This window comes from Drosophila serrata, unplaced genomic scaffold (assembly GCF_035046125.1).
Source record: "Drosophila serrata isolate PLE 108 unplaced genomic scaffold, ASM3504612v1 contig_293, whole genome shotgun sequence".
Lineage (NCBI taxonomy): Eukaryota > Metazoa > Arthropoda > Insecta > Diptera > Drosophilidae > Drosophila > Drosophila serrata.
This window is the reverse complement of record NW_028257191.1, coordinates 2,254,291-2,281,221: the sequence shown is the minus strand read 5'-3', so window position 1 is coordinate 2,281,221 and position 26,931 is coordinate 2,254,291. Positions and strand designations below refer to the sequence as shown.

Here is a 26,931-nt window from a genome sequence, read left to right as displayed (position 1 = left end):
AAGGCTAACTAAAAAGTTTCATTCAGATAGCTTCAAAACTGAGAGACTAGTTTGCGTAGAAACGGACAGACGGACAGACGGACAGACGGACAGACGGACAGAAGGACAGACGGACAGACGGACAGACGGACAGACGGACAGACGGACAGACGGACATGGCTAGATCGACTCGGCTGTTGATCCTGATCAAGAATATATATACTTTATATAGTCGGAGGTGCCTCCTTCACTGCGTTGCAAACTTCTGACTGAAATTATAATACCCTGCAAGGGTATAAAAATATAGATGATTGAGAGGGTAGAACATATAGAACCGATGGGATCGATCCAGTTAATAGAGGACCCGTATACCCCTCCAGTCTTCATAATTAAACGGTATCCTGTAGTCTGTGACCTCAGTTTTGAGTGGAGAATTCGATAATTGCAGGCTGCTTTTGCTTTTATTTGATTTACTCTTTTTCCTTCATTGTAAAGCTTTATCTGTTGGGTTGTGGAAGTGGAAGTGCCGCTCGGGAGGGCAGGGAAAACCGGTTCACAAAGCGGGAGAGAGAGGAGCAGCAACGGTCACTGATGATGGGTGCTATCAGCTGCCGGACCCGGCGCTTCTTGCTCCGGCTCCAAAGCTGGGCTTCAGTTGCTGGGGCGATGCGTTGCTGAGCGGTCAGAGCCAGGCCCGTTCTGCCAGTTTTCGAGATTTGCGTTCAATATTTGACCACCGGTTTTTTAGCTTGTTTTTTTTTTAGTGTTATTGTATTGTCTTCTCCGCTACACTCTCGTGCGCTCTTTATTTTTCATAGTTTTAGTTTTTTTCTGTTCCGTTCGGCTCTGTTCTGTTTGTTTGTTTTCTTGGTGTTGTGTTGTGTATATTCACCCAGTGCTCGACGCACTCAATAATAAACATCATCGATACGTTCAGCGAGTCCCCTTATCAGGGACCAAAAAACAAAAAAAATAGAAAAAACAGAAAGAAGGTCGTGTCAAAGGTGCGTGTTCGATAAGGCGGAGGGAATGGTCAGAAGAGGGAGGAGGAGGGAAGAGCATTGCATGCCACGAGCTTGGGACTTCCGTTGGTTGTTTACATCGGGAAAATTACACTGGTCCGGAAAACCGGAAGCTGATTAGATCCGATAGCTGGCAAGAGTAATTAGCAAGGAAATTAGAAATAATAATAATAATAATAAGGAATTCATTAGGAATATGAGCATTACACATTGTTTTGTTTCAAAAATAACAAAGATCTAGAGATTGTTTTTAGTTTTAGATTTAGATTCTATGGAAACAAATGTGTCTTCTTGAGACTACAAGTTTAAACCTTTTAAATTTGTGCCCTAAATTATATTATTTTCCTAAAAGTGTTTTAAACTTTTTCAAAAATATAAAAAAGTGATCAAGTTCCTTAAAGTAAATTTAATTATATTGAAAAGTAGGAATATTTTCGATTAATTTTGGAATACTTTTCTAGACAGCTTAAAAATATAGTAACACAATCTCTGAGATAAATGTGCATAGATTACCTTCAATGACAAGAAAACTATTTGAAAACTTCCATTGATCTATATAACTAAGAGACAAGGTTTCTTAGAAACGAACAGAAGGACGTGTCCAGATTGATTCGTCTGATGTTGTGCAATATTATATAAAATGTTTATAAAATACTTCTCTTATCAGAGAGACTCTTGATGATGGAAACTCAATTAAAATGACCAAAATGAAGTGCCACAAGTGATTCATCAGTTGTTGAAGATGAATTAGCCAAGTCAGAGTGGTAGATTGAGAGAGAAAGAACGAAAAAAAGAGAAAGAGGGAGGAGAGAGAAAGAATTCTTTTCCAGACAGTCTATAAGAACCTGGCAAAACCCCGAGCGAAATCTCACAAAGATCTTGCTCTCCGCCAAGTAATAAAAATAATAATAAAATTAAGTGGGTCAATGGCTTACTGTAATCAGCAAATGAAAATAAACACCAACAGATTCTGGTTTTTAAAAAAGATTGCTAACCATTTGAATAATTCCTTAAAATTCCAGATAATCAAAAGATGCCCTCGGCGAGGAGGTGGTGGCTCCTCCTTGGTCTCCTGCTGCTCGCCGGCTCCTACAAGCCAGTGGATGCGGAAGGTAAGTACCTCCTCGTTGGGCATCTCCTCCTCCAGCTTTTTACTCTATCTCATATTTTTCCAGAGGGCGACGACTGTAAGCTGCCTATGAATCTGCCTGGCATTTGCCGCGGTTCCTCCGCCTGCGACACCATCGAGGGCTACCTCAGATCAGGCAAATTGTCTGCCAGCCAGGTGCCCAGCTGTGGCCTGGGGCTGATCGAGGAGAACATTTGCTGTCCCATAGCGCCCTGTTGTTCCACTGAGTAAGCCCATCCTACTGGTCCTTGTGTTTCGCTTTCTGTTCACCGTCTATCTCTATGTGTGTGTGTGTATTTGTTTGTTTGTGTCCCGCCTGCGCTTTGTGCCCACCGATGTTGCATGCCGTCCTGGCCACTCCAGGATTAATCCCGTTTCCCCCCAACAGTCAAGGTCAATTGCCAGCACCATCGCCATCGCCATCTCCATCTCCATCCAAGGCAACAGTGTCTACCACCTCTGAGCGCAGCAGGGATCGGGAGCCGGTTTCCCAGCTGCCTAGGGAGAGAGAACCTCGTTTGGATGAGAACCTGGACTTCTTTGACTTTAACAAGCTGCTCAGCACCACCACTTTGAAGCCTCAAAAGACCCATGAGTCCATGAAAATGCCCACCCAGAACGTTGGTCCTTGGGGCATAGCTCCACCACGTCCTACCACGACCACGGTCAGATCCTGGATTGTGGCCTGGGGTCGGGACAATTCCCAAAACGAACCTCGTGTTGTAGTCAATCGACCGATGACCACACCTCGCTCCAATAGGCAACAACAGAATCCCAGGGATCGTGGTGATCCGAATCTCATCCATCTGGTCAACGACCGACTGCGCCAGCAGGGAATGCAGATAGAGCCTGCCCGGGAGGTACAGATGCCCACGAGACAGACCACAACAACATCATCTCCACCCGTGCCAGCGACAATGAGCAATCCCTTTGAACCCTTTCGCTTTCGTGGACAGGACAGGCCGCAGGAACCGCAGCCCTGGAGGGAACCCAGCAATGATCTGGACGATGAAGTGGACTTCGCTCCAAATCCAAGTCCCAGGAACTTTACTCTGCCCGATTTGCGGTTGGTCCGAGCTTAATTACGGCATGGACATCAGTTGGCCTTAGCCAGGGAGCCGCATGCAGTCTCTGTCTCAGGCGGAAACCATCACTAATAGCCTCGAGTGCTAATCCCTATTCTTTATTCACAGTCCGGCCACCATGACGTCGACGACAGTGAGTCCAGTCAACCCGGTCAGCCCCACCTCGCGAGTGAATGTTCCCGACAACGCCGAGCGTCCGGCAGTGGCAGGTGATTCCCCCTTGTGTTTATTATTTTCATCTCGGTCTTGGGTTTTTCGCGGCCACGGGGTCAAAGTCAATTGGGAAAACCCTACTCCTACAATACCACATAACCCCTGATTCAGTGCTGCCCCAAGCCTTAACTTATCTCTTACTAATCCTGTTCCATTGGTTATGTTTCACTCACAGCCTGCACGAAGCTCAGGTCGAATGACAGAATGAAGTCCTTGACGCCTCACATCCTGGGCGGTGTGCCCGTCGAGCTTGGCGTTTATCCACACATGGCGGCCATTGCCTACACAACCTTCGGAACGGTGGACTTCCGCTGTGGCGGATCACTCATTGCCAGTCGCTATGTCCTGACCGCCGCCCATTGTGTCAATAGTGACAACACCATACCGTCCTTTGTCCGTTTGGGAACGGTGAACATCGAGAATCCTGATGCGGACTATCAGGACATTAATGTGGTATGGATCTAGTAGAATCTAGATAATCCAACAGATGATATTAATGTACCTCGCCTTTAGGCCAACCTCAACATACATCCGGATTATGTGAGCAGCAGCAAGTACAACGATATCGCCATCCTGGAACTGGCGGAGGATGCTCACGAAACGGAGAACATTCGACCAGCCTGCCTTTACACAGACACCGCCGATCCGCCGCTGGACTCCAAGATCTTTGTCGCCGGCTGGGGTGTCATGAATGTGACCAGTAAGAAATCATCTAGCTTTACCTAATCAATTAAGGTTGCATTTCCTTTCCTTTCTTCTCACAGATCGGGCCAGGTCGAAGATCCTGCTGCGCGCTGGCCTGGACCTGGTGCCGGTGGACAAGTGCAATGCCTCCTTTGCGGAGCAACCGAGCACCATTCGGGCCCTAAAAAGGGGCATCATCGACTCGCTGCTCTGTGCGGCGGACTCGAAGCAGAAGAAGGATGCCTGCCAGGGCGATTCCGGTGGCCCCCTCATCCAGGAGGTGAATATCGTCGATGGCATCTACTCGGTCCTGGGTGTGATCTCCTCGGGCTTTGGGTGTGCCACGAAAACACCCGGACTCTATACACGCGTCGCCTCCTTCCTCAGCTACATCGAGGGCATCGTGTGGCCGGACAATCGTGTGTAACTTCCTCTCAGCTGATCTGCAATAAATTTAGTTTCAACGGAGGAGACTCTGAATTCTTTGTTAGAGTCCCAGGGCTGGGTATTTGGATGCTTCCTGTCGGGTGGGCATTTTGATTCTATGGTCATGGCAGAGTTCTTATATTTCAAGCTGTCATAGGCTGGGGAACTTCATGAAAAAGTTAGAAAAGTATTTGGAAATTGGAGCTTAGTTTATAAACTTATTGCAGTTTATAAATAAATCAGGGAGCGGAATTTGAAATCTAACATAATTAAACTTTAATTTCTATTTGGTTATTTTGGTTGGTTTCTTTTTGGTTTAAAGGCCAGCATACAGAGTTAAAAATTTAATTATATATGTACATTCTATATATATGTATTTTTGAAATTGTGATGTTTTCGAAAGTTGTGTAGGTTATTTTTTTCTTTTCCATTATTTCATTGTTAATTTATTAAAGCTTTAAGGTAAATCGGATCCAACATGTTTCTTGGCGGTCATTTTCTGTTTGGCAATTTGTTATTATTATATGATTCTTTATATTTATTTATATAACACTTTTTTTTCGTACTTTTCAAAACTGTAATACTTTGACAAATTTTGTACCTCCTCTTTTTGTTTAGTTATCTTTAATTGTTAATTAACGCAAATTTTTAAAAGGCAAATCGGAATCTATTTGAAGTTTAGCAGTCATTCGCTTTTCTTTATGCTATTTTGTTGAGCAACTTACTGAGAATTTCTAAAAACCATAACAAAACCATTGGAGCAATTATTTTCATTTGGAAAGGTTTTTGTGTGCTTACTTTAGGGTAAGAATATATATTATTTACAAGGTCAAAAATTACTCTGTTTTGCAGACTTTTGACTTAAATTATAATTACTTGTAAGGGTATAAAATGTAAGTATTCTTTCAAATAATATATTTTTTAAGTGAATATATGAAGTGCTTTTCAACACCTACTAAAACGTATTTTATTTTTTATTTAAAATGGTTTTATTTAAAATGGCTTTCGGTACAGAATTAAATTTAAAATTCAGAAAAATTATATTTCGTTTATCATTACTATATGTTTGAAACGCTTTCACAAAAATCGCTTTCAAAATAATCGAAAATTGAGAGAGGAAAATTTACAAAACTCGAAAAATTACATTCAAACAGAAAAATCCACAAAGAACCTGGCCTGGTAATAAATATAATATTGAATATGAAAAACCTTATATGGATTGTTTACGATATGTGATATATATTGATATATGTGATATATATTCTTGTTTGCGCGGTATCACTGATTCGCATCTCAATCGAAGCTGTCACTTTTTGCCAACCCTGGCAATGGCGAATTGTCAAAGTATCGCCGTCTCCGCTTCACACACACGTTCGTAAACAGAGGCAAGAACAAAGCTCTCTCTCTCTCTCTCACTTACTTTCTCCCATTTTGATTTTGTGACGGCATTGCCAGCTGCTGTGACAGCGCCAAGAGCTTCGCCCCCCAGAAAGCTGCTTACTGAGCTTTCCACCTGCCAGCTGTTCTTCAAAGCGTTCTAAGGTGCTGCCGGCTTACTGCGTCCTGCGGCCAGCACAACGGGACATGCTGCTTAAATGCCTTTGCTCGAGCTCGTCGGGCTTCAGTTGGTCGCGAGACTGCATAGCTGTTGTTAGCCCTTCTTGGCCAGAGCGGGACAGAGCGACAGTGGCAAGCGGAAGTGAGAGGGATAGACTCAGTGCTCAGTACCGTTAGATTCAAACGAACGGATCTCAAAGCGTAAAACTCGAGTTCGAAAACGCGTCGCGTTGCTTCGGTATTAGTTGTTTTTTCTTTCCTTTTTTTTCGAGTGCGCCATGTTTTTGGAAGCCTGAAGTACAGCGTCATTTTTAACAATTACCAAACAATTGCAACGTAGTAAATGTAAGTCTGATCTTTGTGAATGTCTGTGATTAAACCCTGTGCTTATGTGTCGCGTTTATGGCCAGTCCAAAATGGTGGGAACTAATTCATCTGTTTGGTTAGCCGCCACGATAACGGTAACGACTGTTCCGATCGAACGGTAAACGTGTACACGTAAAACAACAGGTGAAAAAACGTGGGCAAATTAATGATCCAATGGGCGGACTGTGTACCTCTGTTTATATATTCGTGTTCCACCCACAAGTTCGTCTAAGCCCGGCGGCTAAGCCAACTTGACAAATGAGCCAGACCTGGATTTGGGAATTACTTTAAATATGCTCGGACTTAGGCCTCGGGAATTGCACACCTAATCCGAGGGGTTGAGATGTCATGATGCATCCATACATCTTAGGGGGGCAGTTGGAGCTCCTTGGGAGCAAAAATTTATATAGAAATGTCTAAGAAATCATCGTAGAATTAAAAAGCAATGAAAAAAAACACTCAAAAAGTAAGCAGAATGCTACAATATGTTGGGATTAGTTATATCTAGGTATAAATATATTTAGGTATACTTTTGAAAAGCTTTTTAATTAAATTTAAAACGATTTAGGGTTTATAAGGATTTGAATTATTAATTCACTTTAATTAACACTTAACAAATGTGTTTTATGTTTAATTTACCTTATAAAAAACCAAATTTACAATGAATTTGGTACCTGAAATAATTAATTCCATATTTTCTTTACTGATCTTATGAGTACCCCCAGGTTAAGAAAACTTTAATATTTCCATATTTACGCCCGAATAAAAAATGCTTTCTGACGCATAACAAATATTTTAATATTTATGTTATTTCTACGTTTAATTTTTTAATTAAAAAATCACAACTCGAATTGAAAGAATGTTTTAACAGCCCCTTGTCATAGATTCTGAATTGTGATTGTAATTATTACTATTTTATTAAATTTCCATTCAAAGGCAACATTTGTTTAAGGGGACTTGTAAAAAATCATCACCGCATCCGACAAGATTATTGTTTTAATTACTAAAGCCCTTACATTGTAATTTACTTTCCTTTAAACTTCTACAAAGCCAAGGGATTTATTTAAGCGGATTACAGTGCATTGTTGCACACATAAATAAATCCTTAATAGTGTTGATAAATATTTAAGAGCTCTCAGGGCTGTAAGGGATATGCGACTAAATGAATATTAAATTAAAGTAAAACAGAAACAGAATTTAAGGTATTTAACAAAATGTGTAAAAAGCTACTGCAAAACCAGCTCTATGCTTTGACTCAGATAAATGCTCCATCATGGTTGGGGCTCATCAATTAGACATCGGTCAGCGGATTTTCAAGTGGATTTTAAAGGATCTAACAGAGGGAGAGAGGAGAGAGAGAGAGAGAGGGGGGGGGGCTCTCCTCCATCGTCCTTCGGCAAGTCCTCCTTTAGCGGTGTTGTCGGTTGTCGGAGTGGCCATAAATGTGACACTAAGTTAATAAATTTATGGCTAAAAACACACCCAACTGCTGGCTGGTGATGAGCGACGCGTCGCAGCTAATTTCCCAAAGCCAGCTCCGCCTCATTTCCCACATTTCCCCCATTTTACCCATTGCCTTGGCCATTTCCATTTCCATCAGTACCGATTGCGCGATAAGGATGAGAGGACATGGAGAAAAAATAAATTATACATCATCCGCTAGATGGGAAGGGCAAACATTGGGCATCGTTAATGCGTTAAAACCTTCAATTTTGATAAGTGGCATCATCGCATCAAAGAGTAAATAATAATAATAAATATGAAGGGGGTGCGGGGTTCTGTTTTTTTTTCTCTCTGTGTACTCGTTGGCGTATTAATAATATTTTTATTGGCCGCTTATTTGACTTTCCCTACACAATGTGTGTGTAGTCTGTCCCCGGAACTTGACCTGGTAAATACCAGTGTATATTGTATACTAAGCATACACACTGGGGCGGAGCAGGAGGAGGAGCATGTCGGGGGGGCGTTACCCACTAAATGTTATTTAGGCTGGCTTTAATTAATAAATGCGAGTGGAGGTCAAGGATAAATTGAGGAACCAATACACGGCTCTGGTATCTTTATACTTTTATCCAATTACTCAGTCATCAGGTGCATTTGATGCCGCGGCATAAACTTGATGTTTTTTGGTAGCCGTAAAAACCATTTTAAGGTCTTGCCCCATTGACTTGGGTTTGAGTGTGTTATTTTTTTTTCAGTCGCAGCTGCCTAACAACAATTTGCACTTTTATTTTCACAATTTACACACACACACACACACACACACACAGTGCCGCCATTATGCCACACGACTCCATTGAATATTCATGTGGCAAATGTAATCACAATTTCGCTGCCTACTTTTCGGGGCTTGGGAAAATGGTGAGGTGAGAAAATGGGATTGATGGGTTGACTGACTGGCCAAATGGGTGAAAGGGAATGGTTAAATTCAGTGGCTGTATCGGTGGACTCCTGCCTGAGAGGCTACTCCACATTCCGGCACAGATTAAAGTGCAGCATTTCATTTCTATTTACAGGCACATTCCGCACTTAATCTCTCTCCGTCAATTTCAATCCCAATCCCAATCTCAGTCCGTGTCTGTCCCCTCACCTGCCTGGGCCTCTATAGCCTTCAAAGTTGGGAGTCAATGGCGTGGCACCCTCCCTTCCGGCTTAAGCGATGATTTCTGCGATGTTTTGATGTTTGTTACCCGGAATGCAGCAATAAAAATGCCAAGATACATAGCTCCAACTGAAGGGGGAGTTGGGATGTGAAAAACTAAGCAACTAATGGCGTTAGTTACTTAGCTCCCTTATCCCCCCTCCCCTTCCCCATCCCCTTCCCCCGCTTGAGCTGCACATAAATTTACACACAAAAGTTCATTTTGGTGTTGTGCGCGTAAATCTCTTCGCAAATCTCTCATTTTGGCCCAGGCCAAAATGGTTTGGGGAGGAGAATCGAAGTGGTATATACCCTGGAATAGTATCTCCGGGGATTATATTGTAGTGCGAATGGATGGGGAGAAAGAGAAAAGTAAACCACGAAGGCTCAGGGAATCACAATAATTATCCCTTGAATAATCCCGTTTTTTATTGCGTCGTCGAGGTTGGAAAGGTTGTGCTGCAACGATTGTTGGAATTTAATTTCCAGACTGTGTTATCGGATTATAAAACACTTTGGCGCGAGAGTCACTTAAGCTTACCGTCTATAATCCTCACTTTTCTGCTTAAAGTCAAGCATGTTTAAAGGTTAATGTAGCTTGTACAAGTTTAATTGTTAAAAACATTAATATTAATATTAAATTTACAGCTTACGATAAAGCATATAAATTACAATTAAGGAAAAGATTCGAATTTTATGAATAGTAATCCCAAATGTAGCATGTTATCTAATAGTTATTCAAAGTATTGCATTTTAAAAATGGTTTTTAAAATCACATGCGAATAATAGTTATCGAAACAATCGCATTTTGGTTATAATAATCGAAACTATCGCATGTTATCAAGAGTTATCAAATCCATTACATAAACTTAGTTCTTTTAAAAACATTTAATGGGCATTGCCATAGTTAGACATAATTATTGTCACAAATTGAGCCAAATGTTGATAGGCAGCTATCGGACTATCGGTTAATTATCATAATAAAATATCGACACTATCGCTTGAATTAAATGATTCGAGATTTATACCTTTATAAGGCACTGAAAATTATACAAAAATCATCAACAGTATTTGACAGATTAAAACTCCTACCAAATGGAGTAATTAAACTATCGGTTCATTTTTATTATGAGATACCTAAATTACCACTTAAATTAAATAATAACTAACTCAAAAGCAGTTGCGAACATTGACAGATTTATTAGTTTCTAATTAAGTCCCCGAATATACATATCTCCTTGAACTGAATGGTATATCTTTCGATCGGATCTAGTGACCTGCTACATATGGTGTCGGAAATGGTTCTTCTTTTCGGGATTGACAAGGGTTGGTGGATGGTGCTCCTCGAGGACATGGTGCTAACTTTTGGTCCTGCTATTTGCCCACTCTCGCACACAACAAATGGCATACATAATAAGAAATGGAGGGGCTGGGAGCTCTGGTGCTGAGGGGTAGATGGATTCCAGGCACTTAACTCTGATAAAGAATCAGCTGAACTCGGCAATGTGACGTTAGACATAATTTTTGCTTTATTTTTATTTTATTTTATCTTTTTGTTTAGGCTCTGGCCCTGGCCCTGAGTCCGGGGTCCTGGATACTGGATCCTGGGTCCTGGCTCCTCTGCTTCTGGTTCTGTTTGTGTTCCAGTTTCTGTTGCTCTTTGCTCTGTTCCCATACTTTTCGTCCTTTGGTTTGGGTTTGGTTTTTGCTTCCTGCCCAGGACAGGCCTCTGTCTTCCCGTCCTGCGTTTTGTTGCGTTCGCTGAAAGGTCGTTGACAATGGCAAAAAGGGAACTCGAAAGGGAAATTTATGGTCGGGCATTAAAAGAAATTTAATCGATTCCCCCCCCCACTGTCTTGGGCTTAGCACGTGTGTATGTGTGTGATGCCATTTCCCATTTTCCGCTCACCCAATTTCCATATGCCTCCTGTCTCTGCAACTCTGCACGGCGGGAAAATGTGTGGACACCAGGAAAGGTGTTTCAGTTTAATTAAAAGCAAAGCAAATCAGTATTTGATATGTTGAAAGTACTTGAGCATTATTGTTAAGAACCATATCTGGATTTAATATAACAAATAAATATAGATAATACATAGATTGGTTTGTTAATCACCAAAATCCTTTACCAAAGTGTCACAAAATTCGGGACTTGGGAATTTCTACTGTTTTTTTCGCTGGAATTCCCAACTAGTTCAAGTCAGAAAAGAGGAAATAACTTTTTACCTATCGAAAACCATGGAGATTTCTCTCAGTGACCCCTCGTGCCTCACCGGGCCGGTTCTGTTACCATTACCATTTGGTTTGGTTTCTTTTTTTGGGGCAAAAGCGGCGCGTGCTTTGGGCTGCATCCGCGTCGTAAAAAGGAGTCCCTGCTAACTGCTCCTTATTTTCACTCCCATCCATGTCACGTCCCATCCCCGACTGGCGTATGGCGTATGGCGTATGGATTTCCTTAATGAAAGCGCCAAAAGAAAAACACTGGAAACACTGCCGAAAGTTCAACGGCAGCAAGAGGGCTTGGGGAGGGGCGTATGGTGCGTGTAAAATGCGTAAATTATTTTCCAGCTTTGTTGTCGTACTTGATATTTGAATGCCTGTTGCTGCTCCTGGCTGCCTCGCTGCCTGCCTCACTGCCTGCGTGGCATGTAATTAAAAATGTTGTCACGCTCGGCGCTTAACAACTGGGCAAGTCGAGGGAGGCCGGCACGGGGTAGGGACCTCGGGGATCCCTTACATGGCCAAGTTCGGCTCGCTCGAGTGATTCCCCCCGAAAGTGTATATGTATATGTGCTTCTTCGAAATCTGTCCTTGATGTATCAGGTTCCCTTGTCCTGGGTTGATTGCAACAATTAAGGCTGGGGCCTCTCATAAATCAGACGCAGGTTTACTTTTACTTAACTAATCAATATACTATTCAAAGCCGTGATCAGTGATCACTGGAACCCAAATCGAGAGTCCTGGGAGTTCTGGGAGCTGAGCTATAAATCAGCATCCTTGTCAATTACGTGTTTTACTTTACGCCACGCATTCTTTATCAGCAAATTAGGGGAAAAAAATGAAGAATTTGGCCATAAAAAAGCTGTAAGAGAAGGAAATTGCAGCTAATGGCCATAACAGGACCCATAATCCCCTTATTAGGGCCCCTGATTTTGTTCATTTTTGGTTGTACTTAAAAAATGTTAGCATTTCATTCTCTCAAGAAAGGAAAAGAGGAAGTCCCGAAGCTATGTAAATGCTGCAATGGTGCTGATGAATGTAGGGTGGGCTTTGAAGGACTAAAAAGTGTGATACTTAGCTCAGAATGAGATATATCGGGAAAACCGAAAATATACAATAATGTTGGGATGGTTTTATGGGAACCTCGTTTTATAGTTGAACCCAAGAACAAATAATACCCGACACCAAGAAATTAGATTCTGGTTTCTAACTTTGTGGGTTTTATTTCAACTTTCGATCTCGTAACCTTTAATTTTAGTAGATATGAAAAAGGATTAACCAGACTTAAGAATAATAGAAAAAACTAGAATAATAGAAAATATAACAATTTACAGATGGTTTTTGAAACGCCTGAAATTATCCAGTATAGGCTGACTTAGACACCTGTTGAATAAAAATAAAGACAAGAGTTCGAACTTAAATAAATAAATAAAATAAAATAAATAAATAAATAATAAAATAAATTATTATTTTTAAAATGTTACAATACACATTACAAATTTGTCCAAAAATCTATCTTGAATATTATTATTAATTATATATATAATAATATTATTAATATATTATACCAAAATAAAGTAGTTCATAAAATTCTACACTAGTTTATTTATAATTTAAAAAATTTAAACCTCAAAAAACGGTTTTCTAGTATTAAATACTTTTATTTCCATATTTCTTTTCCAATTAATAGAAAATCTCTTTGGCTTAAATATTCCTATAGCCCCTCCGATAGAATCCCTTTGAGGGTTCCTTCAAACTTTAAATATTGTTTTGTGAAAAGTCCTTGTAAATTCTTTATTTTTTTCTGTATTGCCATTTGAATATACTCCCCTGGCAGCATATTCTGTCCATCTTTAACTTAAAACGTCAGCTAATAGGCCCGAAATTAGCGATGCAATTCAATTAGCTGCCAGTGGCGTAGGGCCTTAAGGGTCCTTCCAACTCCAGCTCCATCTCCGTCGCCGAAAGTGACACAGATGCCTTTCATCTGGGCCCAAAAACAACGACGACTGGCTGTCAATTAGGCTGGCAATGGCAACGGCAGTGGAAACGGCAACCTTGCCTCAGTTTCAAGCCTTTTAAAATTGCCCGCCCACAAATCGACAGCCTTGCCACCGCCGCCCACCGTCAAATGAACTCATTAAAGTTAATGAATAACGAGAGATGGGCGGCGGCGGCAACATAAAAAAATATTACAAAAAAAGGGAGAAAAAAAACCGAGGCCTGGCGGCATTTGAACGCGACGTGGCTTGACTTGTCCCGGCTCAAATCTAATCAAGCCACGCTCCACGGTTCCACCTCATCCCATGCACCGGGAGAAAGGAGTTGGTCAGTGCACGTCGCATTGGGCCTATTAAATTGTAATTAAATTCGGCCAGATTCTGGTTCCCCTTTCCCCCCCCCCCCCAAAAAAAAATTAAATGATTAATTGACTGTCAAGGTTTTTAAATTGAGAGTTCTGGCTTACATTATGAAGTACACAGCAGTGCTAAGTGACTCTTTTAATTCTCTTAATACTCTAAATTGATAAATTTATAGTTTTCTTGTATTATAATTAAATTACTGTCTCCTTTTCTGTTATTATTTTAAAGGTAAAAATAATTAAGTTTTAATATGTGTTAGAGAAAATATGTACGCAAAATTTGATCTATGTTTAAACATTGCGATCTATGAACATAAGTAGATATTCTGAAGTATGCAGTTGTAGTGAACCCATATAATCGGGAAATACATTTTATAAATAAAATGAATTACATATTTTTTTGAATATCAAAACGTACGATATTTTTGATATAAAGTGTGATATTTTTTTTTATTTTATATTTGTTTTTTTTAATATATCGTCTTGAAATTCATTAGTAATTTGTACCTTTTTTAAATATATCGATACTATATAATTTTTTTATGTGAAAACTGATACGATCCTTTATCAATATTTGGTACAAAGGCCGATGTAAATAGTAAATTAAATGTTGCGATATTTTAATAAGCGGTATATTGATATAAAGAGAATATTTATTTATTTTTTCTAACATAAACTTTTATTTTTGGGCTTTCATACAATGAAATTATCAAAAATGTAGTAAACAAATTAATTTAAAAATATTTTTTTCGATTATATTGATATTTAAAAGTTAAAGGCGATATTTTTTAATTGAAAAGTTTTAAATTTCTAAAATTTAAAGATTTATGCATTTGAAGGCTGGTATATAAGTCGATATTTTAACAATGCAATATGAAAAAATGCATTTAATTGATATTCCTATTGATATATCGGTCTCAGTTTTATCTCAGTTTTAACAATTATCATTGTGTTTTATTTATTTTTTATTAAGATTTAAGATATTATGATGTTTTCAATGAATTGGGAAATAATATAGTATATATAATAATATATGCTTATATGTTTTGATAATTTTGATAATCATTTGATCATTTTCGATTTGTTAAAATTCTTGTTTATAATAATATGTATAAAAAATTATATACATTATAAAATTGTATATATAATAATAAAAATAACTTCTTATATAAGAAATTGATTAAGATATTTCTCTCGATATACATCTTCTAGCTACATAGTCGTAATTAAGTTGTGCCAACTGGACGTATACTTAATATACTCAAATTTCTTAACGTGCACCGACAGCAGCTTGTGTTGCCTTTGGGGGAACCCCACCGAAGCCTTTTGTCAACCATTTAGAGCTTCCCCCTCTTCCCCTTGCTCCCCTGCTCCCTGCCACAGCATTTGCCTTGGAATGGGGCAAGCGCAGGTGTAAGATTCGACCACAACTTGGGGCAGTTGTGGGTTGACAGAGGCCTCTGCAGGCTGATGCTGCTGGTGGTGCTCCTGGTGCTCCTGGTGGTGGTGGTGCTCCTGGTGCTCCTGGTGGTGGTGTGTGGTTGCTTTCGCTTTTCGCTTTTCGTTTACATTTTCCGTTTCGGTGGCGCAGAGGTTACGGAAGCCAGAAAAGTTTACCGCACGCGCCGTCTGTCTTCAATTGCGCGACTCCTGGAACTTCATCAATAGTCGGGGCACGCATGAGTAGGCACACAGAGGGACAGGAGGACAGGGGGGACAGGGTTTAAGGACATGGGGCCTTAGCCGAAAAAGGGTTGTTCAATTATGCAGAGAGCTGCCGTCAGCTATTTGGAAAGTGTTTGGTCTAGCCCCCCAAATCCAAAAATCACCACAGCCGGGGAAAAACGTTTGGCTAAGCAATTAATTTTTCGCAGTGAATTTAATACTGCCGCTTACTGACTTTTTAATCATGGAAATTGTACGCACAAAGGCAAGGCCACAATGCCACCTTATAAAAAAAGAGGAAAAAAATCCTACAGCTTTTATAACAGAAAATGCAAATGCAAATGCGAATCCGAATGCGAATGCGAGATCTTTGGTGTTTGTAAGCAAACACAAAAAACTATTTGGCCCAACGCCTAAACAATGCCTGACTCTGCTCCCATTTCGCCTCCCATTAGAGGGATTCAGGGGTTCAAGGATGCAGAGTGTGCTGGGAAAAAAATAAAACCAAGTCAAGGCGAGGTCAAGAGTCAAAGCTGGCTCTGGATTCTGGTCTCTAAATCTCGACTGACCACAAAACCTGAGCTCTGGTCCTCTGTGATTATGAAGACTACTACATAATCATTGGAGTTGACCGCAGAAATCAATAGATACGTATTTCGAGTATATTTTCAAGGGGGTCAATTAGAACATACAGCAGGCCTCTCCAAGGGGAAAATCGTGGGGAGGCAATGTCTCTAACCCGCCGCAATTTCAATTTAAAATGGTTGCACTAATTTGCAATTAGTAAACTTTTCACTGGGCCCCGACCAGAGTTTCCTGTTATTGAATTTCATTTGCCAAATAAAAAGGAAATGGAAAATGAGTAGAAGAGAGGCGAAAAAATGGGGACTGCCTCGAGACCCATCAAGATTAATTATACGCACCGTTAAACATTTTGACAGACAACAAAAGTCGCAAGTTGCGAAAAGGCGACCCGCTCCGATTTGATTACGGTTTATGTACATCTGTATGTGTTCATATATATATATATATAAATATACATATTATATAACATAGATAGACATAGACACAACTGTGGTCAAAATAATGGGACTTTCCGCTAAATAAATACAAATAACAGCTTGCAAGTTGGTCTTAACATTAATCTGGCATGTCATATTTATTAAAGAATTAATATTAATTACCCTAAAGGTCTAAGTTGCTAAAGTTCTTAAAAATAAATTAGTACTTTGCTTAAAACCTCTTGTCAGCTTTAGATCTAAATAAAATAAACAATATTACCCTAAATGGATGCCTATATCGAGAAGAAGGATTCGATATAATAAATCGCTCTCAATAACATATTGAAAATATAAAAAATTATCGCATATTTTATTAAAATATCGATACTTATTTTAATTATTATTATACCATGTTCGATTATTTATATAAAACCGACAGAACTTTCCCGAATATATTTTTCATTCTATTATTAATATTGATATGTTATTAATTTATTTGATTACCAAGAGGAAAATTCTTAATTTGATACTTAATTATATGTAAACTAAGCTTAACATATTATTTTATCGGAATAATAGCCTGGAAATTTTATTTGTATTTTTTTAGAGATTATATTTAGAACATCGATATCTTAATATTTAATGAACTTTGTATATTTATTTTTCGGAATTATATTTGGTACTAAGTTATCTAATTTTATTCTATATCAGATTATCAATTTATGGTACATATAACGTAATATTAATATATCAATTGTAAATATGAATCTAGTATCGATTTATCAAAATTGTTTGCTATTTTTTAATCGTTTCTAATCGGAAGTCGTCTATTGTGGCAAATAACACATACAACTTTTTCAAAGACAAGTTAAGCAGGTTGTTTTTACAGTCTGAAAACTCTATACTAAATACTGCTCTTCATTTACAAAGTTGGCAAAAACACTGGTATAATAAATAAAGATTGCAAAAATAAAACAATAAATAAAGTATCTGTATCTTTCAATAAGAGTTTTCCCTGAAGCAATTGTAGGTCAATTACCTTTTCTGTACTATTTACTTGGGACTTTTCTGTTTTGAGGACACATAACATAAGTAAGGGATTATATATTATTTGAAGTATTACCTGCACTGTAAATGTAACTAAATGGCAAAGTATAAAAGTTGTAGTAAAACTCTTAAGGTTTTTAGACATTTTTCCGTATGTACAACATACCTTTAACATGTATAAGTTGGTTGCTTTGACTATGTGTGTGTGTGTGTGTGTAATTGTTTAGGCCGAGACGCCACAGGCCATTGACCAAAATCAATGCGCCCCACTCAACTTTCCCCGTCGCTTTTCCTGGGAAATTCGGTATCTGTGCTGGAAATGCCCGAAGTCGCTTTGAACAAATTTTTTTTTGTTGCTATTGACAATTGCCGTCGGCGATGGCGACGGGGGCGACGATTGCAAATTGCAGCACAGAGCCCAAGTCAATGACCGAGGGCGAGTGCAGTTCCCCAGGGGGCTGGGGGGAGGGGGGCGTGGCAGTGGGCTGCCACACACATAGACACACAGCCAGGACTACAGCCAATGCTCTTTGACTGCACACTCGAGTAGAAACTTGTCAATTTCTTCCGACCGGCAGAGCCCAAGCAACTTGGGCCATAGCCATCCATCCATGAGCCGGCTCTTCATTCTCCTCCTTCGAATCCAACCAAGTCTTCGTCCTCGTCCTCGTCCTCGTCCTCGTCCTTGTCTTGGTCTTGGTCCTGCCGCCGGCTTGCGCTTTTTTAGTTGTCTTGTTCGAGCCAAAGTAGCAAAATCAAATAAAAGAAACGACAGCCCAGATAAGACCGAAGTGTGAATCCCCTTATTTGAGAGAGAGCCGGGCAAAGGGAATCGTTTATTTTCAATTGAGAGAAAAAAGAAAACTTTATCTATCGATGGTCGAATGTCATTCCATTGCGGCCAAAAAGGGATGCCAAATTGATGCAATTTTGCAAGTCAATTTGTGTGCGTTGGTACCCCCAAAATTATATTCCTTTTTTGTTCAGTTTTAAATTCGGAATTTGTATTTTTCTTCTACTCTACTTTCTTTTCTAGTCTCTCTTTGACTTTTATCCCTATTTCCTTAAACCGACTTGTGGCTTTCATTAACAGCGCATCCTTCTTCGGCTCCATCTTCAAGAGTGTCCCTGTGTCCATTCTGTAAAAGAAAAATCGATGCTCGAGCCCGAGCTGATTAGCCAACGGCTTGCAAAATCAATTTCCGTTTAGAGTTTTGTCCGGGAGACTGTCAGCAATTACAGTGAGTGCGCGGAACCATGGGATCATATCGACTCCATGGGGGATTCCCCGTCATGCAGAAAAGTATGCAATTATTTGCACGGTGATGACAATCCTCCCTTACTGAAAATTGCCATGATTGGCACCCATTAAAATAATTAGGTTCGGCAGTCATAATGCTTCCGGAAACTAGCTAGCACTTTGATAACCAATTGGAATTGAAATTAAATAATTGTGCAATTATTGGGGGATATTTATCTGAAGGAAATGCCATTACAAATGCCATAAATATGGAAGCAGAGAGACAGACACAACACTGACTGTACATGTGCTAAAGTCATTAAGGCGGAAACACGCACGACTCCGCCAATGACGACCAATTGACCCCAAAATCGATGCGGTTTCAATGGTGATTCCCAGAAAATAGTTAGAGGTAAAATCAGATCAGAGAGTGAGCAAAGTCAATTGTTCATTTACCTATATATGGGTACATACTATATATACATATGTATGTATATTTTTTATGACCAAAAGCCGGAGACAAATAAAGCCAAGGGCAAAGTCAAGCAGACGACAGAAAAGCAAAAGATAAAATGAGACAAGCTCTGGCCTTGAATACGAATTTTGAATGCAGGTTTATGAAGGATTAAAAAGGGGGTTTCGTCCAAGGATATACTCTTATCAAAGTCTGTTTTCTAAGACTTATGCGATCGTTGAATTCTAGTTCTCTTAGATGCAGGTTAAGAAAGAAAACTAAGATTATATAAGACTGTCTCTTGAATGAAATATTCTTTTTTAATGCAGCTTTATCAAGGATTAAAAATGTGTCTTTGTTTAAGGATATACACTTACCAAAGTCAGTTTTCTAAGACTAACTCGATCGTTAAAGAAAAATAGTCTTTGATTCACGTTAAAAAAGAAAAGAAAAAGCGAAGATAAAATAAAGCTTGCTTTTTAAATGAATATGAATTTTGAATGCAGTTTTAAAAAGAATTAAATAGGAACTTTTTCAAGGATATACTCTTTCCAAAGTCAGTTTTCTAAAACTGAAACGATCGTTGAATGAAAATTGTTTTAGATCCACGTTAAAACACAAAGGCAAAAGTGAAAATTAATGAAATATGAATTTGTAATTTAGTTCTATTAGTTCTATTATTCTTTCCAAGGATATACTCTTACCAATGTCATATTTCTAAGAATGATGTGATCGGTGAATAAAAACTCTTTGGTCCAGGTCAAGAAAAGTTTTTACATACATCAAAAAAGTGAAAATAGAATACGAATGTAAAATGGAGTTTTATGAAGTTTTAATAGTACGATTTTCCAAGGATATACCTTCGCCAAAGTCAGTTTTCCAAGACTACCTCGATCGTTTAATAAAACATCTCATACATTCATATTAAAACAAGTTTTGACATTAAAAAGGTGAAGATAAAAAAGGGCTGGTTCCTGAATAGAATATGATTTTCATATGTAGTGCTATTTTTCAAAGATGTACCTTCATCAAAACCACTTTTCTAAGACTTCTTTAATCGTTTTACCAAAATTCTCCCATATACAGGTAAAGGAAAATTTTCACACCTCCAAAATGTTGTATATTTCATCAGTTCTAATGGCTGGCTGAATAAACTTCATAAAAGCAATCACTCATATTTTGTTGTTAATAGATAAATAAACGCATGAAATTCTAGGGTATTCACCAGCTCTCTCTCTCTCTCTCTCTCTCTTTTACTCTGTCTCCCTGTCTCTCTCTGTATTGGTATCTTGTTTGGTTTGGTTAAAGTGAGTGAAAACAATAAACATAAAATGCACAAATACGCACACACACACTTGCAAATTGGATTGTGTGTGTGGCTGTTTACAAAGTAGCAGCAACTGGCTTATCAATTTCCATGTACACCCCATACACACCCCACACACACACCCATTCCCTTTTGTTGCCTTACCTTTTCTGTGTGTGTTTATTTGCCTGCTGGCAGCCATAATCAGTCAATGCCGCATCGCAGCAGTTGGCCCAAAGAGCCCAAACTCCAAGTGGGCCAAGAGTGCCGGGGAATGGGACTGTAAAGAGCCTGATAAAAGTTTTCAAGTGCCGGGAGTCGGATGTCGCCTCACTTGCTAATTTATGGACGACATTCGGCAAAAATGGTACAGAGTGAAAACTTGACAGAAGCTAGGATACCACTGGCTTGAATATGCCCAAATTTTTCGCTCAGTGTGCGGCTTTAATGCTGCATATATCCGCCATTCAATTCACTGCCATTGAAAGTCGCGGGACTTTCGTTCTACATGACAAATTTTTATGGCCAAATAATTTGGCTTTCTCTCTCGTTGATTTTATGGGCCCCGTGGGCGGGAACGGTAGGCGTTGGGGCGTGGCTGGCTATCAAAATCATTTGTTTGCTAATTAAATACACTTGCTCTGGCGCACGTTGAGCGGCTGGTTGCGTGTTGATGAGCGATTAACTCGCTCAGTCATTCCCGACTCCTGTGTATTCGTCTCTTTTGTTTGGCTGCCGTTTTTAGCATACTTTTCAGCGTTCACTGAATTCCGAAATGAGCGATAAAACACTCTCGCACCGAACGCAATTAATTGAGAGTCTCAAAAGAGGCAAATTGCGAATGTTGTCGTCGTCCATACAAAATGCCCGTCCATTTCCGGTGACCGGAAACATTATTTAAAGTGTATAAAAAAAAAATGGCCAACGAAAGGCACAGGAAATGGAGTTTAGAAAATGGAAAACTTGAGATAGAAGTCATTTCTATGGATATATTCTAAATCTATTGGGTTTTTTTTTTTAATATCTGTGATGGTCTGACTTTAGTATCATAAAAAAATCTGTTTTTGCTTTCAAACAAGCTTTAATTTAATGTTTTTTGGAGTAATTAATAGGACCTGGAGTAAAATTCCCCGGAACTAAGACAGGATTGAACTATGACTTTATGAAAACAAAACTTAATTATTTTTATTATTCATTCTATTTAATATGAAAGATCAAAGAAATTTAAAAAAAACAGACTATTTGTTTATTATTTTCCAATTTTTAAGGTTACTGATACTTTAACATTACAAATAATATCATTTGCTTATTATAATTTGAAAATATAAAAATGTACAATGTTGTCGATAAAGAAGCGGATCTGTACAATAATTTTTAAAATTTTTCAATAATTTCGATCAAATCATACTTTATTTATAAATGCAATACTTTTCACTGAATACAATTTTTAAATATATCAAATGTTTTTAATAAGTAATCTAGAAAAGGGATATATTTTTGATGTATTTATCGATAATATCAATACTTACACATTATATGTACATATTTTAATAACTATTATTTCTTTATATTAAAGTGTACTATATAATCGATAAAAAGTCGGAAAAAGAGACAAATTTGTGAACTTTTTTCCACAGCAATTAAATATTTGTACATTGAAAGTACAGATTTATCAAAATTGTTGCATTTTCGATATAATATACTTTGGCATACATATATTTTGCTGTATTATATTTGATTTGTTCTTCCTATATACATTCATATCATTTTCCACCTGTCAGTTTTGTCTATATCTGAAAGATGAACCATGTAGCTAATTATCATAGCTAATTATCATAACATAGAAGCATAGAAGCTTGCTTGTCCTATTTGTATTTATTCCAAGAATTCATTGTCCGAACTATTCTAAGAAATATCCCAAGCAAAACCCTTATGTATCTTTGCTGAATATTCGATTGCTTTCATCAGAGTCGCACTACTTTCTAAATACATTAAATAATGAAATACAGCTTCATACACATTGAATATTGAGTTGAACCGGAATTGCCACTCAGTCAGCTTTGTAAAGTATCCTCGAATGACTTGAAGTGGCATTGACTTTGCTCTAGCTTTGCTCCGCAATAGATAATGAATTAACCAGAGCACAAGACGAGGGTGGTGCAAGTAGATTTCAAAAGGGAATCTGCAGGTAATTACATTACATTGGTGAATTCAATTGACTTGTTCACTTACTCCAAGGAGGCTTATCTTCGATCGACCCTCGCAAACATTTTGTGATTCGCACTTGCTGAGCACACTAATTGGATGCCGGGGCAGAAGGCAGGCCAAGGCCAGGGAAATGTATCAGAATATAAATCAGAATATATTCCATATGTAAATACAGGAGACGACAAAGCGAGAGAGAGAACGCTTTGAATGGATTGCACTTTAATTAAATCGAATCGCCATTGCGGACATTTCACTGCAGCCTTTCTGGTCGAAGGGATTTGCATCCTAAAGTGATATCCTTCTTCCCCCTCTCCCCGAAAAGGTGGACCCTTAGACACAGTTGGGTCTCGCACTTGAGCCAGGCATTTAATTTGGCGCTGCTTAATTAGGAAAGTTTCGGGAAGACGAAGACGCCGAATCGGGTGTTGAACAAGCGATAAATAGAGGCTGCTACGCCGTACTTGTGCCTCATCCTTGTGGCTTGTGGCATCATCCTGCCAGACCTTGAGACACACGCAGCAGCTGAGTAAAGTTGTTTGCCTGTCGCTTCTGGTTGTCACTTGTTAAACGCCTCGTTGTTATCCTTGCCGCTGCCGCTGTTCCGCTCGAATGGGCTCGTAGGGGAAATCAGTATTAATTACTCGACTCTCTCTTCTCTCTCTCTCAGGACACGTCCCGTGTGTGTATGTTCCTTGCGTCTGAGTCCTGTGAACCGTAAATGGCGGCGGAGAGCTTGGGCCACACTGGTTTCTGCTTCTATAAATAACCGTAAAGCGTAGTTTATAAACAATTAGGTGAATAACTCACAGTTAGGTGAAGCAGATCAAGATGAGGTCTCGCACACGCAGAATTGCATTAGCATTCAACCGCATATATCTCTCAAAATATATATAAATATATAGAAAACTATTTACCTATATGCTCATAATTTTATTTATAAATATAATATATATATTTACAACCTAAAAATAGTCAGTGTTATGTATCTTATTTAATTATTTTCTACTTGGTTTTATATTAATATATTTTAAAGACATCTAAATTTACTGGTATGAAAGGAAATCGAAAAATACAGTACAACCAAACACAATGTAAATGAATCATAATATAAATACGAAATAATATAAATACGATTTTGCGCGTTATGCATCTTTCTTTTTTAAAATAATCATGGTAGTGTAACGATACCTTTTTTCTTGATTTTTATTTATATTTTTTTTTTGGACACCAACAATTTAGATTTGGAAATATCCGCTTAATGAATTTTCCTCATTTTTGATTATTGTTTTTTTCTAAAGATTATATTTAATTAAAATTAATTTAAACTTATTCCCCGATAAATATTTTTTTATATATTTTTAATCTTAAAATTAATATGTTTCTGAATGAGGAGCATAACAGTAGCTATTTTTCTATTTTTCTCTAAAAACAGTGATTACCTGAAAATGTCAATCTCTGTTTTACGCATAGCCATATTTTGTTCATTAATTTATAAGCTTTCCACCCACCTTAAGCGGAGTAGTAATTCAGCAGGACTTTTCGAGCTTAATAGACCAATTAAAGAGTCAAAGTGAACAAATCACAGGTTGGGAATTATAGGACTTAAGCGCAAGTCAGCTGAAATCGAGCACAGAGCAAATGGGCGAGTTCACTTGAGTGGAGTAATGATGTACATTCCTTCAACTTACTTACTTCTGTTGTTTCCCCGTCCCTGATTCCAGACACTTGTGAACTTTTTGGGACGCGATGGCAACTGTGGGGCCTAATGACCAACTAAATCGCTCCGCTGAACTCAAGCGAGATGTGATTGATGCAAGTGCATCCTCTGTTGCCTGGGGCAGTTGCAAAGGCAACAAACTTTACTCTATTATTGACTTCTTTGCTTCTCCACCGCCACCGAATCAGAAAACTAGAAATCAAAAGTTACCCGACGAACTCTGCTCCGCAGTCCTAAGGGTCTTAATACCCAACCATTTTCTCCAGTTTTCTGCTGTCTTCTGTTTCCTAGCCTGACTTACCGATGTCGACAAAGCAACCACAGCCAGAGGGAGCTTGGTAGCAGAATAACAGGGTAGCAGGGTATCAGGATTGCTGCATAGTTGTGTGGGAGCAAACAGACGATGTTAAATCCGAATCTAAATTTGAATCCAGTGCCACCAGAGTCAGAGTCAGAGTCAGAGCGAAAGCCACAGCCACAAGCCGCAACGCGCTGTCTATCAACATTTTAAGCTAATTAACGCACAGGGGATGCCACCCTCAGAGGGGCGCTAATGGTAATGGCTACAGGACTAAGGACTAAGGAGCACACACTCACAGCCACATCAAATGGGCAAAAAGCGATCTGTGTAAAAGTCGCGCAAAATGAAATTATAACTTGGCATGCGGCAATGCGGCTAATTGACAAATGGATAATGCTAATCCCCAATGCCAGCACTGACAGAAAAGGGAAAGTATAAATCGGTAGAAGATTTTACATATAAAATTCTAGAACATAACTTAAACTTTAGTTTAAACTTAATAAATGAATATGTAGATTGTTAGTGGTAGTATCTTTTCATTAAGAACATTCATTGACATCAGTTTAATAAGCATTCTCGTCATGTATCCAGTTGTGGGTCTATGGGGCGCTCAACAAGTACACTGGGACTCATCCATTATCCATTATCCATGGACCTACATACATATATGCCCTCTCTCTTCCTGCTCCTCGGTGGATTGCAGCACACTGCAGCAGTGCCGCAGTGAAAATGCAACCCTGCAATTGGCATTCCCCGTGGAGCTAGCCGCCTGTCCGCATGAATCATCGGGGCCATAATAGACTCGACACGGCCAGACATTGCTTCCTCCCAGCCAGGAGAGGGATAAAGGGAGCAGCAGGAAGTGCAGGAACAGTAGGAGTAGCAGGAGCAGGAGCAAGAACAATAGGAACTGCAGGAGAAGGAGCAGTAGCAGGAACAGTATGAGTAGCAGAAGCAGGAGCAGGAGCAGTAGCAGTAGCAGGAACAGTATGAGTAGCAATAACAGTAGCAGTAGCAGTAGCAGGAGCAGTAGCAGTAGCAGTAGCAGTAGCAGTAGCAGGAGCAGGAGCAGGAGCAGGAGCAGGAGCAGGAGCAGGAGCAGGAGCAGGAGCAGGAGCAGTATGAGTAGCAGTAACAGTAGCAGTAGCAGGAGCAGGAGCAGTAGCAGGAGCAGGAGCAGGAGCAGGAGCAGGAGCAGGAGCAGGAGCAGGAGCAGGAGCAGGAGCAAGAATAGTAGGAACTGCAGGAGAAGGAACAGTAGCAGGAACAGTATGAGTAGCAATAGCAGAGGCAGGAGCAGGAGCAGGAACAGTAGGATTAGCAGAAGCAGGAACAGTATGAGTAGCAGGAGCAGGAGCATTAGCAGGAGCAGTAGCAGTAGCAGGAGCAGGAGCAGGAGCAGGAGCAGGAGCAGGAACAATAGCAGTAGCAGTAGCAGTAGCAGTAGCAGTAGCAGGAACAGTATGAGTAGCAGTAGCAGGAACAGTATGAGTAGCAGTAGCAGTAGCAGTAACAGTAACAGTAGCAGGAGCAGTAGCAGGAGCAGTAGCAGTAGCAGTAACAGTAGCAGTAGCAGTAACAGTAACAGGAGCAGGAGCAGGAGCAGGAGCAGGAGCAGCACCAAACTGGGCCGCACATGTGAAGCAAGGATAGATAAAGCTGTCCGGGGCCAAGGAACTATAGCACTATAATGTCGGATCGGGGGAAGATAAGGGCAGGGGTATCTGCCAAATGGCATGTTCAAACAAAATTAAGCGCGGCAACAACAGTGACTTGTTGTTCCTGTTGTCGGCTGTACGGGTCATCAAACCAAGCTGCGATTTTAGCTGCATTGGCAAAACACACAGGGTGCTTAGTTACTGAGAAATGCTATAAATATATATTTATAAATATATATTTCATTTTTTGTTGTATTTACAACTGTTTAAGAGCTTGAACACACTGAAACTTGAATTAGTTTAGAAATTATGTACGTTTATTCTCGAAACCAAACGATTCCTAAACGTTATCGAACCTCTCCGAAATATTCTTAAACACATATTCTATTAATTTAATTTTTGATAAGGATTTTGCTAATAAATAATGAATTTTAATTGTATTTTATCGTTTTTAACATTAAATGTTATTTATTAACTCTTATTAAATGTAGATCAAATGTAGTGTATATATAATTTTTAGTTTTTTCCTCTTAAGGTTATTCCGGAATCATATGCACCAACCGCAAGAATTATGAGAAATGTCTTACTAAATGAAAAACACAGTTTAAATTAGTAAGATTATTTTTTAAATTACACAGACCGTCAACATTTTA

General features: G+C 39.2%; 2 protein-coding genes across 3 annotated transcripts in view; both read left to right on the top strand.

The window, feature by feature from the left end:
- The first annotated feature begins 622 nt into the window (after positions 1-622).
- Hayan (hayan) lies at positions 623-4,580 on the top strand. Of its 2 annotated transcripts, XM_020950698.2 has the most exons (8): positions 623-983; positions 2,024-2,113; positions 2,177-2,357; positions 2,519-3,196; positions 3,324-3,424; positions 3,604-3,881; positions 3,942-4,128; positions 4,193-4,580. In XM_020950698.2, the coding sequence occupies exons 2-8, from the start codon at positions 2,035-2,037 to the stop codon at positions 4,537-4,539; spliced, it is 1,851 nt and encodes a 616-aa protein (XP_020806357.2). In that variant the 5' UTR covers positions 623-983; positions 2,024-2,034; the 3' UTR covers positions 4,540-4,580. The 2 variants fall into 2 exon arrangements, with proteins under 2 accessions (XP_020806357.2, XP_086692864.1); XM_086836738.1 differs by lacking the exon at positions 2,519-3,196.
- Positions 4,581-6,098: 1,518 nt separating this feature from the next.
- Positions 6,099-26,931, top strand: part of LOC110176018 (uncharacterized) — a 52,504-nt gene continuing 31,671 nt past the window's right edge. The window contains exon 1 of the mRNA XM_086836737.1: positions 6,099-6,440. The gene's annotated coding sequence lies outside the window, so the exon portion shown is untranslated. The remainder of the gene's footprint in view (positions 6,441-26,931) is intronic.